Below are 21,119 nucleotides of genomic sequence, written 5' to 3'. Positions count from 1 at the left end.
GCTAGCAGGGTGATTTTTAGGTTAATTCTTAGGTCCTACCACCACTCGGGAATCTCTAAGCTGTCTGCACCATCAGGATCGCTGCCAGACCGCAGCGCTGTCTGTTTCTCTTTTTTTTGGTATTTTCATGCAAATTCTTCTGCTCGTTGGGGTTTAGTCCATTTCTATATCCTTCCCTTCAAGGCTAGGGGTCCAGGATTATCTTCTGTGTCTGTGTTAATTGTTTTCCCTTTTCTTTGTTGGAGAGGGTCTGTGCAGTCTTTCTGCCTAGTCCGCCATCTTGCCAGATCTCCCAGGAATTTTTAAAAGAGGATTAATAAGAGCATTGGAATGTTATTAGAGACTACAGAGGAGTCTGGCTCTGATATTGACAGGGTTTAGGGGAGACAGTGACTTTTATGTCAGAGATTTGTAGGGTAAATCCTGTCTTCATAAAGGATCCATGTTTCTGTTACAGCCAGAAAGTGAAGAAATCATTTAGTGAAGAGGATGAAGATATAAGGAAATTTGTTTACCATATATTCTGGTTACCTGGTGCCACTGTGACAGAAATATACTGCAAATGGGATGGCTTGAACAAACAGGAGTTTATTCTCTTACAGTTTGAAGGCTTTAAGTCCAAGTTCAAAGTGCCAGGATCTAAGGGCTGGGCGAAAGCCCCTCAATATTGGGGTCCAGCTCTGCCTTCTGCTTCTGGCTCACTGAAGCTAGAGGCTTTTCTTCACTCAGACAGCTGTTGGCTGCTGACACTGAGAAGCCCAAAGTTGACAAATAAAAATGCATAGTCCCAATGTTACCAAACCACACAGCAGGCCATTAATTCAAGTTCATTTTAAGTTCCAAGGTTGGCAGAGCATGGCAGGCTGCTGAAGAACAACACAGCTACATGCAGGGTCCAAGCATGCCATATGCTAGAGACCATTCCCAAGGCTGCTGCTTATAAATGGGAAGCATACCACATACCCAAAGCAGCTACTCAGCTGCTTGTGGTAGATGCCATCATGGAATTGATTGCCAGTCTCATCATGGGGAATAACTACCACCAGCTGCCCAGCCACTCAACCAGGCCCGCCAAGTTGACACATAAACATAACCACCACACCATGGAAGAGGATTCTTTGGACATGCTAAAGGATTTTGGAGAGAGGGATTTGGGGGAATTTGACTTAGAGGAGAGCAAGGACAGAGCAGTATGTGGATGAAACTCATGGTTATTACAATAGCTAATATTTATTTAATGTCTACAATATGCCAAAGGAGCTCTGGTAGCATAGTGGTTAAGTACTCAGCTGCTAACCAAAAGGCCAGCAGTTCGAATCCACCAGCTGCTTCATGAGAGAAAGATGTGGCAGTCTGTTTCTGTAAATATTGCAGCCTTGGAAACTCTATGGGGCAGTTCTACTCAGTCCTGCAGGGTTGCTAAGAATGGAATTGACTTGATGGCAATGGGTTTTTTGGTTTACAATATGTCAGGACTTTGCTAGGCACTTTTTATACATTATATCAGTTAATCCTCATAATAGCCCTGTGAATTAGGTAATAACATGATTCCCCTTTTTTCTGGGTGACTGATGCCTAATGGGGAGCTCTGGTAGCATAGCGGCTAAGGCACTTGACAGCTAACCAGAAGGCTGGCGGTTCAAACCCACCAGCCACTCCTCGGAAGGAAGATGGGGCAATCTACTTCCGTAGCGATACTGCCTCGGAAACTCAAGGAGGGGTCGCTATGAGTCAGGTCCGACTCGATGGCACACAACAACAACAACAACAACAACAACAATGCCTAATGAGGTAAATCACTTGTCCAGGATGGTGGAGGTGATAAATGGTGAAACCATACCTTCTGAGCCCAGAACCTTCTCCTTTAATGACTATGTTTGCTTTTAGGCAGTGATCCACAGTGATGAGGTGTAAGGCATGCTGGGTTTATTTAGCCTTGAGAATGAATATAGTTGCTTCCCATTGCTGCTAAAATAATTTGTTCATTTACTCAACACATATTTGAGGGCCCAATGAGTATGGAGTACATTAAGCTTTTTATTCAGCCCATTCTTCCTGACTCTGAAATGTACTTACTCTATCTCATACAGCATTTGGTCATTGACTTTCTTTTTATTCATCAAAAGCTTCTACTTTAGAGACAACAGGTAGCCGGCAATTTATGATGGGGTTCCGTTCTGATGACTCCATCCTAAAGTTGGTTCTGACATTAAGTTGATTACATTTTTTTTTTAGTTTTCATTATTATTGTCTTTTATTATCAGCATATTTATAAATCCGATCTTTGTCTTTGAAAGTTAAAAACATTACACATAAACTTACGGATATATTTTAATACATACTTACAAACATAAAAATACACAAATCATAAAAATGTGATGATGAAGAAGAATTGGATAATGTTGGCATTTTGTCAGTTGCAGTAACTCCATGTGTGGAGAGTTCTGGATCACTGGATTATCCCTGGGAATGGGGATGGTGTTTCTAGTCACAAAATTAGTGAGAGTTGTCTGCATAGCCCTTTCCTTTTCTTCTTCATAAATTTCATGGTAAATCTCATTGCTTCTGGAATCTGCCTGTGGACTTGAAAGTGATCGGTATTAGGATCCATATTTTCAAGCAACTGAAGCTCATAATTTAGATTAGGAAAAACTCTAGCTAATCTTACACTGTAAAATTTTGACAATTTCTTTCCTTCTTTGGTATTTCTTTCTTAAGCATTTCTTTCCTCTTCAAAATCCATTAAGTCCTATCTATCAGTTCTCCTTCTTTGTGATCTATTGACTATCTCAAATTGGTGATATCATGTTCTGAATTCAGTGTTCTTGCCATATTGATGATTTTCCACCAATTTCTTTCATACTATCCTGATCAAATGCTTGGAGTGTGTTCACATTAGTCAGCATTTTTTTCCCAAATCCCCAGAATGCATTTTCCTGTAACTTCCTCCCAAGAAGATGAAGTATTCCAGACACACTGAAGAATATTATAATTCTTCTACAAATCATGTATTGTTACCATACCTCCATCTGTTGCAGCTATTGCCTAAGCAATAGGCAATACAGGTAGTGTGCCTGGAAAATGGTGATTACAAATTGATCCATAGACGGAATCACAACTGTCATATTGAGAGGTAGATACAGCACTTTCACATCTTAATTTAGATCATCTACATGAGGGGGATATCCTGAGGCATTATCAAGTCACAGCAGAATCTTCACAGTAAAGTCTGGTTCTTCATAACTTGTGAATGTCCTTAAGTTGGGGACTACGTGTATAGTCTGGAACTAGCTCTGGAATGAGGCTGTCTGAGTTTGTATACTGACTCTGCCATTTTCTGGCTGTGTGAGTAAGTTAATTAACCCCTTTGTGCTTCAGTTTTCTCATCTGTAAAATAGAAATAATGATAGTACCTAACTTAATAGGGCTATGGGAGGATTAAGTGAAGCAATAGACATAAAGTAGTTTGAAGATGACTGGCACGTATTAAACCCTATGTTAAGTTGGCTGCTGTGAATCTTATATTCTTATTATCTCTACTATTGCTTTAATTATAAAGCAAAACAAAACAAAAAAACTCTTCTGTAGCCTTTCAAATGATTTTACAAGCTCAAAAAAGGGAATTTTTCCCCTTCTCTCCTTTTTCCTTACCCGCTGATCTGTTTTTATCCTCTTTTGTTTTCTCTGGATTTTCCCACTGAATAACTGATAATTAAATGGAATCTTGAAGTACGAACTGTCATTGGATTTTATAGGTGTGGGTTGAGCTTAGTGATAGAAGAGAAATTGTTTTTCTACTTGTGTGATTTTCACTTTAATTGGTTTATCTAAAACTGAATTCTGATGAAAATTTTAATGCCCTTTTGCATGTTAGTCTTTAAAAATGATTTTACATACTGGGAATTACTAAGGCTATGTGCACTGATACTGAGAGCCTGTGGTAGTCTGTCCACGACTGGGCCCTTGCAAATACATGATCTCTTTTGATCTGAGAAAGCTTATACAGAATATTGACTCTTGTTGGTTTCTTTAATAACATAAAAAAGATTTCATTTACTTTTTGCAGGAAATTCACTGTCAGAACACTCCCCTCAAAAAATCTCAAGTTGTTTCAGAGACTCTGTCACTTCCTATAACAGAAAAGGTGACAGAAAATCAGACACCAGCAGAAATTTCCAGCCTAGGACCTGAAGGTTTGTTGCTACTTCATTTAAAATATGGCTTTCAGTCTATCATCATTTTCTTTGTGTTTGGAAAGCAGAAGTGCTCCTCTGGTATCAAAAGGCAGATTCATTTTTTAATTTCTATTTGTGCAATATGATTTTTTCTTAGTTCTCTTTCCAAAGTGAGAACTTATACACTGCATGAGAGTATAAATTACCATACCTTTTAGTGGAGAATACGCAGTAATTTTTGTTGACTTATAAAATGTGCAAGCCCTTTAATTCAGCTTTTCTGCAAGTGTTTCTGTAAGATGAATTCCTAGAACTAGTGTGCAAAGATGTATGTACAAAGAGATTCATTATAGCACTCTTTGTAATAGTAATAAGATTAAAATGACCCAAATGCCCATCAATAGAAGACTGGTGAAATAAATTATGGTAAATCCATGTAATCAAACATTATGTAGCTGCTTAAAACCATTAGGTAGCTTTGTCTGTAATGCCTTGTCATGGTTACTTTTTTAAAGTGAAAAATAAGTTGCAGAGCATCATACGTAGTATGATTACCTTCTGATCAACCAAAAAATAAATAAATAAATACACACATGCATGCATTTGGGAAAACTGGAAGAACAAACAGCAGCCTGGTAATGTTGGTGGCCCTTTTTCTCTGGTGGCACTTTCTCTCTCGTCAGAGAGGAAGACAGAGATGGGGCAGAGAGCAGAGAGGATGGATGTTTTGAGGGTTTCTCTATATATTTTAAAATTTGAATATTTTCAATCAAATAATTTTATAATCAGAAAAAGCATTATAAGCTTCCATAGCTAAAAAATTCTAGATACTTGTATTAATATGGTCATTAATTTTTTTTTAGGTTCAACTGAATGTGAAATGATGAAGTCTAGCCCTTTGAAAATAACACTGTTTTTAGAAGAAGACAAGTCCTTAAAAGTAACATTAGACCCAAAGATTGACCAGCAGACTGGTTGGTTTTTATTCTTTATTTCTTATTACCTTTGGACATACCATAAAAATATAACCTATTAATAGAAGCACATATTAAAATATACAGGGTTCCTATATTTCATGATGTCTTTTTATAATATTCTCTCTCTCGCTCTCTCTTTTTTTTTTTTAAGTAGGAAAAGCTCTAGGTTCCACAAAGATATGGTACTGTTAACAGTTATCTTTAGGTCACAGACCCCTGTGAGAATCTGATTAAAGCTATCACTGACTTTCACAGGAAAGGCTGTGTGCTGCCCTCCCCCACTCAACATATACTGTTAGACCTCAGGGGCTGGTAATCCCTCTATCGCTGAACCCTAGATTGACAATTCTTGCCCAAAGTTATTGGGCATACCATGGGAGAGGGGAGCTCCCAATAATAGAAAGATTTATTTTAAAGAGCATTTTTTGGGAGTCTGAAGCTTTATTTGTAATTTGAGTTCTGAGTTAACATTCTTTCTTAAACCCAAAGCAGTGAATCAGCTTTTTATAGACCCAAATTTTATTACTTGGAAAATTCATTGGAACTTTGAAAATTATTTTGGTTTCATGTATTGTTGTTGTTATATGCCATCAAGTCAGACCTGACTCATAGCAACCCCTCCTTGGGTTTCCGAGGCAGTATCACTATGGAAGTAGATTGCCCAACCTTCCTTCTGAGGAGTGGTTAGTGGGTTTGAACCGCCAGCCTTATGCTTAGCAGTCAAGTGCCTGAGGCACTAGTAAAGTTTTAATTTTTTTTGTTTAGGTGGTGTTTTTCTTAGGGCTTTTTTCCCTGTTTGTTTAGTAAACATATGAATGTTAGGACTACTTTTAAAGTTAGATCGCTTTTAATTCATAAGAGTCTGAATCATAGTATCTATCTATTGCAATATTTTTCAGAAGTGGTACGTGAAATTGAGATGAGTGTGGATGACGATGATGATATCAATAGTTCAAAAGTTATTAATGACATCTTCAGTGATGTCTTAGAGGAAGGTGAACTAGGTGTGGAAAAGAGTCAAGAAGGGATGGATCAAGTAGAAGCAGAAACCAGCGAGGAACAGGAAGATGCACTGAATATCTCCTCAATGTCTCTGCTTACACCGTTAGCACAGACAGTTGGGGTAGTCAGTCCAGAGGTAAGAAAAGACTAAATGTAAATGTGGCATAAAGAAAATTATTAGTATTGGAACCTCTACTTTATTTTTGGTTGGTAGATGGGAATTTGGCATTCTGGAGTCAGGAAGTTTTCAGACTTGATATCAGTTCTCTGCTTAAAACTCTTTAATGGCTTTCTGTTGTCCCTGGATAAAATCCAAACTCTATAACATGGCTTAAATGGCTAGACATTTGAGCTCAAATACTGGCTTTGTCATTTACTGCTATTTATTGTGCAGGTTATTTAACCTCTTTATGCCCAGTTTCCTCATCTATTAAATAAAGGTTAATAATAATGGCTACTTTATGGGTTGTTGTGAATATTAAATCAGATTAATATCTTAGCACTTATGGCCAGATACATAACTAACATTTACTAAGAGCTGTCACCCTAAATTGAATAATTATAGCTCTGCTTGGAAACTGATTTGAGTAGGAATGTCATTTTTAAAAAGAGTTGCAAATGTAGGTTTCAGCTTTCTTGATACTCTTATTTATTAAATTACTTTTTAGGAATTTATCATAGTTTTCCTGATTTTTATGATGAAGCAGTGGACCTACTGGATATTTGTTTCTTAATAATAATGGAGAATAATTAATTTAGCTTAGATTCAGTGTTAATTATTTGTTGTTGTTATTGGTGTTAGGTGCCGTTGAATTGGCTCCGACTTATAGCGACCCTGCGTATAGCAGCTTTAACATGTACCAATACTTGATGATTTCTCTGCAGGGTTTAGTTTTCTTACCTAGATTAGAACTGAAAGATGCCAGCATAAGTGATGAAAGTCCAAAGCCAGGAAAATTCCAAAGAACCCGTGTCCCTCGGGCAGAGTCTCGTGACAGCATTGATTCTGAAGATCGTGATCTTCTTTATAGGTAAGGACGTTTTTGGAAGGCATTCAGTCTTTAAGGGTCATGCCTTAGATTTTTTTTTTCTTTTTCCTTTTAACTTTTTACTATTTAAATACACAATACTAGAGCAAATGTCTCTGAAAATATCACAAGTAAAATATTTTTTTCTTCATTCAGCAAATTAGGAGTAGGGGAAAATTTCTACACAGTAGCTGCTATGAGCCTAATTTTTTTTTCCCAGTGTTTTTTCTTTTTCTTTTGTTGTTGTTGCTGTTCTTTTCTCTTTTTCTTTTTCTCTACCCTGGGAGTAGCAACATCAGGACAAAAACACTTAGCAACATCAGGACAAAAACACTTACATGCATACATACTTTGTATTTTACAGAGATACAATAAAAATGTTTATGATAGAATATCACAAAAGCCACATCTCTTTCCTTTATCACATGTTCAGTTTGATTGAAGCACATTTACTTACAACATTTAGATATAAAAAGAGCAAATAGAATGATGTTAAGATAAAACACAGGGGGTACAGACTCTGGCCAGTACCCTGCTAATTGTTAATGAGGCTAAAAAGCAGATTTAAATGCTTCTTTTAATTAGCTTCATTAGTCATTTCCCTCCCCTTTCACTCCTTCCCCCTAAAAGGTATCCTCCAATGGATCTTTTTTTCATTTTCTCTACTGTCTTCCATTAGCCCAGGCTCATGGAGTCATTAATGTTCATATTCACTCATTTTAATACACCAATAAATGCAGGAAGGGCAATCAAGACTAAGGAAGGTGCAATGGCATGCAGCTGACCTTGATGTTAGCTACAAAGGTGACTTATCTTCTACAGACAGACACATGGGATCCAGATGGCTTAGATTCTTGACATAGCAAGATGTATTACAATTCATAATTGCAATGCCATTAATAACTTATCTGCATAAAGGTCTGGAATAATTTTCCTTGGCCTCTATCTCACCAAATGGCACTTTCCATTCTGGTGAAGTTCTGTTGATATGTTCAATAAAGGATAGTGTTCATTGTGTTGCTGGTTTTCTAATGGAATATAACTTATATTTGCTGAAGCATTGATGCATATAGATCTCAAAGATTCAAAGAAACAGAACGTCCTTCAATAAAGCAGGTGATTGTTCGGAAGGAGGATATTACTTCAAAATTAGATGAAAAAAGGAATGCCTTTCCTGGTCAAGTTAATATCAAACAGAAAATGCAGGTATGTCCTTCTGTGGAAAGGGGATTTGGATTGTTTACTGCACTGTACTGTGAGCCCTGAAGACAAGGGCCCAGCCTCATTCATCTCTGTACCCTGAGTAACCTGATCAGTGTATAACATGTAGGAGTTCAGAAAATCAATCAAATTCAGTTGGATTTCAAAAAGATCCTCTTTACTGGAAAATCAGAAGATTGCTTGATGTTGGTGAAATACTTATTTTTAAACTTGTTTGTCATAAATATCTCTAAAGTATGACTATTAATTGATAGTGAGGGCTGAGATACATTTTGCTCTTTGTTGTTGGTTGCCATTGAGTCGATTCTGACTCATAGAGACTATATATGTGCAGAGTAGAACCCTCCATAGGGTTTTCAAAGCTGTGACCTTTCAGAAGCAGATCTCCAGGCCTGTCTTCCAAGGTCTGAGTAGATTTGAACTGCCAATTTTGCTCTTAGAGGTCCTTTTACAATAAGAAAGCATTAAATCACTTTTAAAAATACAATGTATAAGTAACTTAAATAAAGTGAGTCAGATCATTTCTGAATCTTTAGTCTGTAGACTGTAGCCCCAGTTATAATTTTAAGTATAAATTAGAAATGTTTTAATAAGGAAGAATGTTTATAGCTTAATTATCTGTATAGAATGTTCAATATTTTGGTGCATAGTCAATGAAATTAACTCAACCAATTAGATTAATGTTTTGACTCTTTTGCTCTGTGGAAACTTTGGAAATTGTCCAATCAGATTTGATAGAATTAAAGTGAAAATGGTGATTAAAAATGTGTTTCCCCTCCTCCATTGGTTTCACTAGGACCTCAATAATGAAATAAATTTGCAGCAGACAGTGATTTATCAAGCTAGCCAGGCTCTTAACTGTTGTGTTGATGGAGAGCATGGAAAAGGATCACTAGAAGAAGCTGAGGCAGAAAGACTTCTTCTGATTGCAAGTATGTGCAATGCACCTGAGATAAGCTCAATAAATTTTCAAGCCAGAGAAAATACTCGTCTTACCTAGTGTATTCAGAAATGTCTAATTTTACAGAAAAGGCTTTTTCTGATAAATCCCCTCCAGTTGATCTGTCTTTTGTTTCTTGTGCTTAAGGGTTTGTGGAAACTCTATATATGAAATACAGTGTAGTTTGCATGAAAGGTATATATATATGTTTGTGTGTGTGTGTGTGCCTGGATACACATACATATAGATATATACATAATATATGTATGTATATATGTGTGTGTATATGTATGTATATGAAAGAGAGAGTTGGGGTAGGGAGAGCATGTATGCATAAGCTAAAGAAGTTTATGTGATTTTGTTGTATATGTATATGTGGTGGTGACACTAGGAGGAGGAGGGGGTGTTAAGGCAGAGAGATTATACCACAGAAGAGACCAAAATATAAAAGCTTGGTAAACAGATGAAAAAACAAGTTTTGCCTAACAATCTAATTGTAGAAAGACTTCCTGGCTTTGTCTTTCGACTTATGTACAATTGCCACGTCAGTGCTATTTCTTGAGTGGGCTCTCATTTAGAAAGAGTTGCCATTTTAACATTTGACATATTAATGTGCATATTTTTCTGCAGCTGAGAAGAGAACGCTTTTGATTGATGAATTGAATAAATTGAAGAGTGAAGGACCTCAGAGAAAGAATAAGACTAGTCCCGTATCCCAAAGCGAATTCATCCCATCCAAAGGATCAGTTACTTTGTCAGAAATTCGCTTGCCTCTGAAAGCAGATTTTGTCTGCAGTACAGCTCAGAAACCAGGTATGATTTGTAGCTCCCATCACTTCTAGAATACTTGTTTCTTTATGGACCTCACTAGCTTGGAGTGGTACAAGACAGAAACTGTAGAGCATGCATAAAGATGCAAAATATATCTTGGTCCTTTAATTCCTTTTATCAAAATATGTGCACAAAAATAACTAAGGGAAAATTTCATAATTGGGGTTACTGATCCATACAATAATGTGCATGACCTTAACTGAGAGTACCAAACAAAAAAAAACCAAACTCACTACAGTCAAGTAGATTCGACTCAGAGCTACTCCTCCTTGGGTTTCCAAGGTGGTATCTCTACAGAAGTAGATTGCCCAGTCTTCCTTCCAAGAAATGGCTGGTGGGTTTGAACCGCCAGCCTTCTGGTTAGCAGTCAAGTGCCTTAGGCACTACACTAGAGATCAGTTATCATAACAGCAGACCATTTGGCTTTCGTTCATTAATTTTATTATAGAAAATAGTGGAGCATCTAACAGAACTTAATTTTTATTTTACTTTATTCCAGTTAAACTTCACCCCTTATAGAAATCTGTACTGTAGATGTTGAATTATTAGTTTGTAGGGGCAAGATTTTTATTCCTTTGTCTCTGGAGAATGAATAACCATGGTAAGTTTTTCTGAACTATGTATTCTATTAGTAATAACATACAAGCAAAGTAGGTGAGGAGAAATACAGCACCAGGATCTGAAAAAGGGGCAGGATAACTATAGCAAGTTTAATAAAATATAAATGTTATTAAATGTCAAATAAGTGGTTTTTTTCAAGGTCTGTTTAAATTTTTATTTGTGTGGAAATTCTGAGTGAAGGGAAGGCTAGATGGTGTTTGAGGTACAGAGAGAATAAAGAATGGAAATTGTTAGAAGTTTGAGCATTATTGTAGAATTAGACATCCCAGATTTTAATTTTTGCTGTTGTCTGGTTTAGGTTGGATGAGGGAAACAGGCAGAAATATATTGGTAATTTAACATGGACCTTAAGATATTTCATTATTTAATAAGAACATGAAAAAATAGTTCATATTTTTACTAGCATTTATCTCTGAGTAACTTTCACAGAAATATAGTATTTTCATCTCAATTTTGAAATAACAAACCATAATTTACCCCTTTGATGCATATACTATTAGCCAAAGAATTGGAGTCAATAGATAAAGTACAAGGTTGGCAGACATTGAGGCCTGTGGAGTGAAGTAATCTGGGATAGCAGAATTTAAATTATTATGACTCACACGATAGGGTGATGATTATGGCTGTCTGCTTATGTCTTATTTAGCTTTTTATTTCTGGAAAGTTGACTCTAGTAATTTTTAAATACACTTTAATAAATCAGGTGCGGTAATACTTTATTTCTTTGATGTTCTGGAATGCTGATTAGCTACATCTGATTTTTCTTGTGTGCTAATTATGTAATGTGATTACTTCTTACAGATGCAGCAAATTACTATTACTTAATTATACTTAAAGCAGGAGCTGAAAATATGGTGGCCACACCATTAGCAAGTACTTCGAACTCTCTTAATGGAGATGCCCTGACATTCACGACTATATTTACTCTGTAAGTAAACTAGGCTTTTCGTGAGTCAGACACATTTTTTTCTTTAAGAGAGTTAATACAGTTTAAGCAACTCAGAGGGTATTTATCATCTTTGAAATTCATGTTTGTCTTTTTTGTGTGGACAAGTAGCTCACTTTTCAGTATATACACACATATCTTTAAAATTTGAACCATAAATTTTTTCATATATGCTTTGTTGTTTGTTGTTATGTGCCGTCGAGTCGGACCCGACTCATAGCGACCCCTCCTTGGGTTTCCGAGGCAGTATCACTACGGAAGTAGATTGCCTCATCTTCCTTCTGAGGAGTGGCCGGTGGGTTTGAACCACCAGCCTTCTGGTTAGCAGTCAAGTGCCTTAAGCACTATGCTACCAGAGCTCCCAATATATGCTTTAAATCTCATTAATGTACTTATTATTTCAATCTTTTTTTTAAAAATTATACTTTGCGTGCATATTTACAAAGCATATTTGTTTTAGATTCAATAATTCATGTACATTTGATTTCACAGCCATAAAAAACTCTCCTCCCCTCTCTTCCCTGTCACTAACCCCTCCCTGTGCCCTTCTTATCTACACATTCCTATCTGTCCAGCTTTCCCTCTATGAATGCTACCCCTCTGATATCTCATGGTTGATTGATCTAAGGGGTGTATCTCCCTGGGGTAGATGTTCTGCATTAAGTCTTTCTACTGTTGGGCTGAGAGCCAAACCACAGAAAAAGAGTCCATTTCTAGGCCTGCAGGATAACTCAGGGCCATAGTCTTGGGGGTTCCACCAATCTCTATCCAACCAGTAATTCTGGTCATTTTTGTGTTTTTGAATTTTGTTCCTCATTTTTCTTCCCACTCTAACCAAGATCTCTAATTTTGATCCCTTTTTTGAGTGGTTGGCATTGGTAGCTGTGTACCATCTAGTTCTTCTGGGCTTGGGTGTCATGAAGGCTGAGGTCCTCATGGTCCATCATGTGTTTGGACTAATTATTCCCAAATGACTTTGATTTTCTTCATTTTTCTTTGCTCCAGGCAAGAGGAGATCAATAGTTGCATCTTAGATGACCACTCGAAAGCTTTTCAGACCCCAGTTGCTACTCACTAAAGTAGGATGTGGAAAAGATTATTATTCAATCTTAATGAAAAGACTACTATTTAGTGTCACAGATTTATGTTCAAGCTCAGAGTCAAAATGTAGTTTGAAAAAAAAAAATGACTACATTTATTATTGAGGATCTTGAGTTGTAAAATACTGAGAAAAATATTTCTGACATGCATTATAGGAGAAATAGACTATTCTTACCATTTTTACTGTTTTTTAATGGTTTACAATTATTGTCTTTATTGAAAAGCACATGAAATCCTTTCCCCTCAGAATCTTATAGTAGTGTTCTTAGTATTATTTTTAATGGCATAACTTGAAGTTTTTCTTTAGTTTTTATTCAGTGTTTTTTTTTTTTTTCTAGGCAAGATGTGTCCAATGACTTTGAAATTAATATTGAAGTTTACAGCTTGGTAAGCAGTTAATGCTTTCTAAAATAACCAGTAGTCTGTTACCCTTCAAAGATTTTCAGATTTTAATCAAAACTAATTATGCTTTGGGTTTGTGTGTAGGTACAAAAGAAAGATCCCTTAGGCCTTGAGAAGAAGAAAAAAACATCCAAGTCCAAGGTGAGAATAAAGGAAACTCAGTAAAAATATTATAATCAGAAATAATAGATGTCATTCTATAAGTTTTAATTTATGTATGATTTTTCATGATTATGAAGTTTTGAGGAGCTCTGGTAGCATAGTGGCTAAAGCACTTGACTGCTAACCAGAAGGCTGGCAGTTCAAACCCACCAGCCACTCCTCGGAAGGAAGGTTGGGCAATCCTACTTCCATAGTGATACTGCCTCGGAAACCCAAGGAGGGGTCGCTATGAGTCGGGGCTGACTCGACGGCACATAACAACAACAACAACATGAAGTTTTGAGATCATTTGTGTGCCTCAAATTCGTAGTTATTTAATAGATAAGAATACTAAACATAAACTTATAGTGAATGATTTTGACCCTGAGAGAACATTCTTGATATACTCAGACAAGATAATTTGATTTTTCTCTCTGCTTACTTGACTGCTAACTTTCTAACCTAACACTGTCCGCAGGGCTTTCCTGTGAACTGTCACTAAGAATTCTAAACCAGTACTTAGGAATGGTGAGGTAGTAACTGTGCAGGCTGAAGGAATAGTCACTACCTTGGTTTATAATCTTCCCAGTCTTTGTTCTTTTGTCCTTACTCTAAGTCGTTTATTAAAATGTTTTTCTTAGCTTTTGGGGGGGTGGGGAGGGATGAACATTATCAGTTAAGCTTTAATAAAGGACTCAAGTATATTATATTCATTTTTAAGAATTAGTTTTTATGTGGGAGTATCTTGTGTTTGGCTTTAAGCTCTGAATCATAACCTTTAGTAGGAAATATTCTAAGGTATGTTTTCTTCTAGGCTATTACTCCAAAGCGACTCCTCACATCTATAACCACAGTAAGTAGTTAAAAAAAAAAAAAGTTAAGCTTCTTTGAGAAGTCTTCATCTTGCATATAGCATTGTAAATTGGTTAACCATTTCTAAACCTTTCTAAAATCTGGGAGCATTGATGGCATAGTCCCTAAGGCATTTAACTGCTAACCAGAAGGCTGGAGGTTCAAATCCACCAGCCACCCCTCAGAAGGAAGGCTGGGCAACCTATTTCCATAGCGATACTGCCTTGGACACCCAAGGAGGGGTTGCTATGAGTCTAAGCCCTTAACACTGTGGAAATCTTTAAAATATACTAATGGGGCATGAAAGAGCTCTGGTGGCACAGTGATTTGAACCCACCAGCTGCTCCATGGGAGAAAGATGAGGCAGTCTGCTTCCATAAACCCTCGCAAACGCTATGGAGCAGTTTCACTCTGTCCTACAGGGTCGCTTTGAGTTGGAATCAACTCGATGGCAGTGGATTTGATTTTAATGTAGTATGTGTTGGGTGTGAGGTTGGATCCCCGATATTTATGTAGGATAAAATGTTTTCTGAAGTGTGGTTCTTGGGCTGTTAAAAAGAGTTTTGTATCTAATATAACTTATGTTTCTTTTTCATATCGTTTTTAGAAAAGCAGTGTTCATTCTTCAGGTGAGTTGATTTTGAACTATTTGAAACTCTAGAATAAGGAAAATAACTAAGCAATTATATACTTATATAGATAGACCATCTTTATTTATGGATGTTTTCCTTAGTCTCCTTTGAAATAATATTTTCTATGTGAGTTTTGTTAATAACCTATAAGATATTGTCCAGAAGAGCTTGCTGTCTGGTTGTACCTTTATTCCAATAACACCATCAAGCTCTAACAGGCAGTATACATATGATACTTAAACAAACAAACCGTTGCCCATGAGTTGATTCAAACTCATGGTAACCCCATGTGCAGTCACTTGAAAAATGCAGCAGGTACTTTACTCTTCACCCCAACTTCTACCATTTTGAAGATTCACTTTATGCTGTCTGCTCTATAAGGAGCCCTGGGTGGAGCAGTAGTTAAAGACTCAGCCGAAAACCGAAAGGTCAGTGGTTCAAACCATCAGCTGGCCTGTGAGAGAAAGATGTGACAGTTGGCTTCCATAAAGATTTCAGCCTTAGAAATCTTATGGGGGCAGGTATACTTAGTCCTACAGGGTCACTATGCATTGTAATCGACTTGATGGCAGTGGGAGCCACACTGTGTGTTTACTTCTTTTACCTACACTGTCATGGCAGACATTGTATCATGTCAGGAAAGCATCTTTCTAGTTCACCAAGTACTGGGGTGCCAATAAGCCAGAAAAGGACTTCTATGGAATGGCTTTAGGTCTAGATTTTCTAAATGGAATTGGAGTGGAGCTGGTTTCACTCACTTCCTTTGGGTTTTTGGTCTCCATAGCACAAGAGAGTAAGTCAGCAGAACCGTGTAGAGAAAGTCTCTGCTGCTAATTATGCCATCTTCTACTAGCAATGAAATCTTTTCCTAATGTCTTATGAGAAAATTGCTTTTTATGCACATATTTTTAGGTTCTTTGTTCTTTGAAAACACATCCTTCCCCAAAGTTAAGAGTGTCTGTACCTCACTTAAATTAAATATAAAATACTTACCAGTTTTCTCATTAGAAATATGTTGATGCTTTTTTGATTTTTTTCCCCATGTTTAAAGACAGGAAAATGAGGCAATTTTCTCTATGGCAATTTAATTTCTTACTGTTAGCTTAGACAGGAAAAATTTTTATTGACATTTATGAAAGTTGCTCTGAATTAGACTTCATTTCTTCTTTCTTTACAGTTATGGCTAGCCCAGGTGGTCTCAATGCTGTGCGCACCAGCAACTTTGTCCTTGTTGGCTCTCACACGCTATCATTATCTTCAGTAGGAAACACAAAGTTTGCTCTGGACAAGGTAACCCAACTTAATTTATAAGGGTATAGTGTTATCTTTTTTTAATTTTAGAAAAATTAGACCAATGGAAATGGCACGGTGCTTTTAAGTATTTGAATCTTTGACTGAAAACATATGTTGTTTGAATTGTACATTTTCACTAGGCATGATGTTGGAAGTATTTCTCCCTTGTATCTTAATAATTTTCAAGGCAGTGTATGCTGGCTTACTTTCTAAGTATCACTTTTGATTGAAGAAGTATTACTTCTTGCATTTAGATGTTAAGTTTATAGTTTTAAAATATAGTATCTTGCCCATTTGAACTGGTATTTTGAGATGAGCTTTCATGGATTAGTTTTGACAAGTTAGGGAAAACTAGATTAATCTTTTAGAAGAGTACTTATGAAATTGAAGGGTTTCCTTCCCATAATCCTCTCCAAATTAAAAACTTGAACTTACAGATCTTTGTTACATCACTGGTGGGTGCTTTTTCACCATAGTGTGGTATAATTAAACTTATAAATCGATATCAAGACCATTTGAAAGAGTGCCAGAACTAGAGGCAAACTTTTCTATTGAGTTGGCCCTTGTTATATACTATAGTTGATACATTAAAACCTTGTAAGAGATTTCTGTTGTGGGAATGTAGAGGCAAAGAATTAAAAAAATCAAGAGGCTTGGTTTCTAGTTTTGACCCTAAGAATTTATCCTTTAACTTTGAGCAATCACTTTTTTTTTCTGGCATCTTGTTTTCTCAGTACAGAATATTAGATTAGATGAAGACAATCTAACTTTAAAATTCTATGAAACATTTGTCTTTTAGTTGACCTACAAAAGCAGACTGTACTTGAAATTTCTGTTATTATAAATATATACCTTTATTCTAACATGCTAATTTTAAAAAACCATGTTAACCTTTTATTTACTGATTCAGCTGCTTTATCAAAAGAGTGATCTTGGGTCTTTTTTCTCTTTGTCTTTTATTTTGTTTATTTTAGATAAATTATGATGTAAAAGAGCGAGAGCTACTGGGCTATTTGTTCCAGGAAAAGGTTGCCATATTTTCTTTGCTTGAAACTAATGTGCTTAAAATAATCATTAATTTTTGGGCCACATGTATTTGTTTTACTAACCACTCATATCTTCTTGGTTGTTTTAAATAATTAAGGACATCATGTACATTTTTCATTCTTTAGACTCTTGGAGATGGTCATCTTTTTCTCCATTCTCATACTTCTTTAAATCTTTGAAAGTTTTCTGCTATTTTTGTGCATGTGTGGTTTTTGGGTTCTTTCCTATATTTTTTCTTCCCTGTTATGGTTTTTTAAGACTCTATGGTCACATCAATAAGCATTTAACTGCTAACTGAAAAATCAGCAGTTCAAACCCACCACCACTTGGGAGAAAGATGTGGTAATCTGCTCCCATAAAGATTACAGCTTTAAACACCCTGTGAGGCAGGCCTACTCTGTCCAAAAGGGTTGCTAGAGTTGGAATCGACTCAATGGCAATGCGTTTGTTTTTTTAGAGTACCAAATTAATAACTCTGTTTAAAACTAAAAATTTTTCAATGATTTTGATTCTCTTATATACTAAAAAGGAGCTCTGGTAGCGTAGTGCCTAAGGCACTTGACTGCTAACCAGAAGGCTGGCGATTCAAACCCACCAGCCACTCCTCTGAAGGAAAGTTGGGCAATCTACTTCCATAGTGATACCACCTTGGAAACCCAAAGAAGGGTCTCTATGAGTCAGGTCTGACTCGACGACATGTAACAACAACAACAATATACTGAAAGGTATGGAGTCCTGGTGGCACAGTGGTTAAGTGTGTGCCTGTTAACAAAAAGATTGGCTGTTTGAACCTACCAGCCACTCTGTGACAGAAAGATGTGATGGTTTGCTTCTAAAAACATTACAGCCTTGGAAAACCTATGGGGCAGTTCTATTCTGTCCTGTAGGGTCACTATGAGTTGAAATTGACTCGATGACAATGGGATATATAGAAAGAGCAAGTAGTAATGTTTTAAATAAAAGTAGAAAACTCTTATGGTCTCTGTTGGCTAGTAGGTGTATTGTTATATAGATGATTATTTGCATGTTAATTTTGAAGTTAAAAAACATTTAACCCTAGAACTATATTGAATATTATCTTACATATTTTAGAAGCTATTTTTTAGAATTTAAAAAAATTTTTTTGTTGTTGTTGTTATGTGCCATCGAGTTGGACCCGACTCATAGCGACCTCTCCCTGGGTTTCTGAGGCGCTATCACTAAGGAAATAGATTGCCCGACCTTCCTTCCGAGGAGTGGCTGGTGGGTTTGAACCACCAGCCTTCTGGTTAGCAGTGAAGTGCCTTAGGCACTATACCACTGGTAAAATATATATAATGAAATATTTGTCATTTCAACATTTTTTAATATATGCTGTTTTATGTTTTTAATATCCTTATGAGGATCAATTGCAAACATTCTGTGTATACATAAATGCTAATTAGCAAAAATACAGTATGCTATTTTTGAAATTTTATTTTAATTTCTTAAAGCAAGATTTATAATTTTGATAAACATAAAAACTGGAGTAAATTGTATTCCTTACTCAGTGTTGTCAAATAACTAATTCTACATATGTAAGATATTTAATTAATCTCTAAAATGAAAGATTTCAATGACATAGCTTAAATATAGACCATTTGATCTTTTGAAAATTTTCTTGGTTGTCATTTTAATTCAAAATGTCACACTTACAAATTAAAATTTAAATATGATAATTTCCATTCTCTTAATAATGCTTTTGAAATGATAACTTAAATAGCCAGCCATGATTGGGTTCAAAACTGAATTGATCAACTTAATTGGTAGTGTCTAATACTTTAAATTCCATTTCTGAGTCAAATGTAATGCAATTTAGATACAAAATTTGTCCCAAATATGTTTTTGTAAATATAGCAAGGAGAAACAAATGTTTGTTCCAACAGCTTGTAGGTGACGTCAGAGAATATTTAAAATAGTTAGGTTTAGATGTTCTTTAAGTTGGTGGGAAAATTTAAGACCTTTCATACTTGCTATGGTTAGGTGGTTGGAACCCATCAGCTACTCCATGGGAGGAAGATGAACCAATCTACTTCCATAAAGATTTGCAGCCTTAGAAACCCAGGGGGTCACCATGAGTCAGAATCGACTCGGTGGTAATGGGTATACTTATGTAATCTTTCCTTGGCTGTAATCTTTATGGGAGCAGATTTCTAGGTCTTTTTGCCCACACAGCTCCTGGTGGGTTTGGACTACTGATCTTTCAGTTAGTAGCTGAGCACTGTAACCATTGTGTTACAAGTTCTACTCTGTCCTTATAAAGTCACTATGAGTCAGAATTTACTTGATGGCACATAACCACAGTACTCACATGATAAGCCTATTTCATTTGCCCAGAGAGAGTAGACATGTCTCCTGTATCCTACCAGATACCATTGGCACAAGGGGGCGTTTGCTTTTTTTTCGTTGGTGCCCTGTCCAGTAATACTACAGTCCCAGAGGTAATCTTTGAGATCAACTTTTAGAAGGTAATTTTCTATTGAGGTTTACGCAGACTGTTTGCTCTACAAATTTAGGATAGCACTACCAGCAAACTACTACCTTATTTAAGGTTATGGACATCTGTCATGAAGTCATGCATCCTGGAATTTAAATTATGAATCTCATTGAGTCACAGACCTCAAACTTTTTCTTTGAGTAGGGAATCCAAAACAGTCATGAGTTTTATTACACCTTTATGCATAAAGGATACCCCAAAGCTCATCTTCTTACTTAACAAAGAAACTTCGTAAGTATTTATACCTTCCAAGAAATAGAGATAACAACTAAAATATTATTAGGGCAGACAATTATGAAGTAAAACAATTAACTGTAAATAAGGAATTTTAGAGTTAGAGTGACTAGTCATTCTGATGTGGCCAAAGGTATCTTGTTTTATGCCTATTGGTGTCATATAGTTACTAATATCACCTTTTCACTTTCAACAATATCTCAGTGCATAATAAATTAAAGAGCCCTACTACTGCACAGTGGTTAAGTACTCTGTTGCTAACTGAAAGGTCAGCAGTTCAAACCCAACAACCGCAGAAAAAAGATACAGCATTCTGCTTCCATAAGATTATAGCCTTGGGAACATTATGGGGCAGTTCTGTTCTATCCTGTAGGGTTACTATGAGTCAGAATCAACTCCACGGCAAGAGGTTTTGTTTGGTATAATAAATTACACAGCTATCCTAGTTATAGATTACATTTTACAGCTCTTAATAATCTATGAAGTAAATAACAATAATCATACAAGACTCTTTTGTTAAACAGAAAACGGAAAAGGATTGCTCATTTTCACAGAAGTCACCACACTTCATACTCTGCAGTAAGACTGACCCTTTTGTGAATATTCTCAATTTACTTTATCAGGACAGGCTTCTAACTAAGATTATTGTCTACTTTTCCACAGCTATGAAATAAGAGAGAATATTTTCTCCTCATCTTTCTGAGATTCTTTTTAATAGCAACACCTCAGGGCTAAGCAATGGAATTCTGTTAATTAGCAGTGAGAAAAAGAGCCAAAGTAGCTTAATAGTAACAATTTGGAAAAGAAAAAGGAAGGGAATTTATAACAAATAGGATAATGAGATGTGTGATGTTTTGATTCTACATTATGCATGCCTTTTAAATTAAAAAAGTTGGAGATTTGCCTCATGGAATTAGTCTATTGAAATCTATACTTTCTTTGATCTAGAACTCCCATTAGAGATATCTTTATTGTATTTAAGTACCAAATTGCTAGATCAAAAATTTGGTAAAAACGTTTAAATTTAGACTGAACTAAGAATGCTCCAACTGGGATATCATTCTTTTCCAGTAGGCAGTAGAAATGACAGACAATAGCATCCTGTTTTCTATCTTGATCCAGAAGACATCATATTAAATTATATATATAAAATGGTATGAT

The 21,119-nt window shown here is 36.1% G+C and overlaps 1 protein-coding gene across 1 annotated transcript in view; it reads left to right on the top strand.

Annotated features, from left to right (window-relative positions):
- ANLN (anillin actin binding protein) overlaps positions 1 to 21,119 on the top strand; it is an 83,662-nt gene that overhangs the window by 41,653 nt on the left and 20,890 nt on the right. Inside the window, exons 9-21 of the mRNA XM_042782212.1 lie at positions 4,067 to 4,193; positions 5,039 to 5,149; positions 6,052 to 6,290; positions 7,040 to 7,185; positions 8,241 to 8,388; positions 9,200 to 9,335; positions 9,974 to 10,156; positions 11,597 to 11,723; positions 13,181 to 13,229; positions 13,329 to 13,385; positions 14,200 to 14,238; positions 14,845 to 14,866; positions 16,047 to 16,159. Coding sequence (XP_042638146.1) covers positions 4,067 to 4,193; positions 5,039 to 5,149; positions 6,052 to 6,290; positions 7,040 to 7,185; positions 8,241 to 8,388; positions 9,200 to 9,335; positions 9,974 to 10,156; positions 11,597 to 11,723; positions 13,181 to 13,229; positions 13,329 to 13,385; positions 14,200 to 14,238; positions 14,845 to 14,866; positions 16,047 to 16,159 — 1,497 coding nt within the window. The remainder of the gene's footprint in view (positions 1 to 4,066; positions 4,194 to 5,038; positions 5,150 to 6,051; positions 6,291 to 7,039; positions 7,186 to 8,240; positions 8,389 to 9,199; positions 9,336 to 9,973; positions 10,157 to 11,596; positions 11,724 to 13,180; positions 13,230 to 13,328; positions 13,386 to 14,199; positions 14,239 to 14,844; positions 14,867 to 16,046; positions 16,160 to 21,119) is intronic.

The sequence above is a fragment of the Orycteropus afer genome, unplaced genomic scaffold (genome assembly GCF_000298275.1).
Source record: "Orycteropus afer afer isolate SDZICR_OR568_19922 unplaced genomic scaffold, OryAfe1.0 scaffold00263, whole genome shotgun sequence".
Classification (NCBI taxonomy): Eukaryota; Metazoa; Chordata; class Mammalia; order Tubulidentata; family Orycteropodidae; genus Orycteropus; species Orycteropus afer.
Note: the sequence above shows the minus strand (reverse complement) of the source record. Positions and strands in the feature narration are given on the sequence as shown.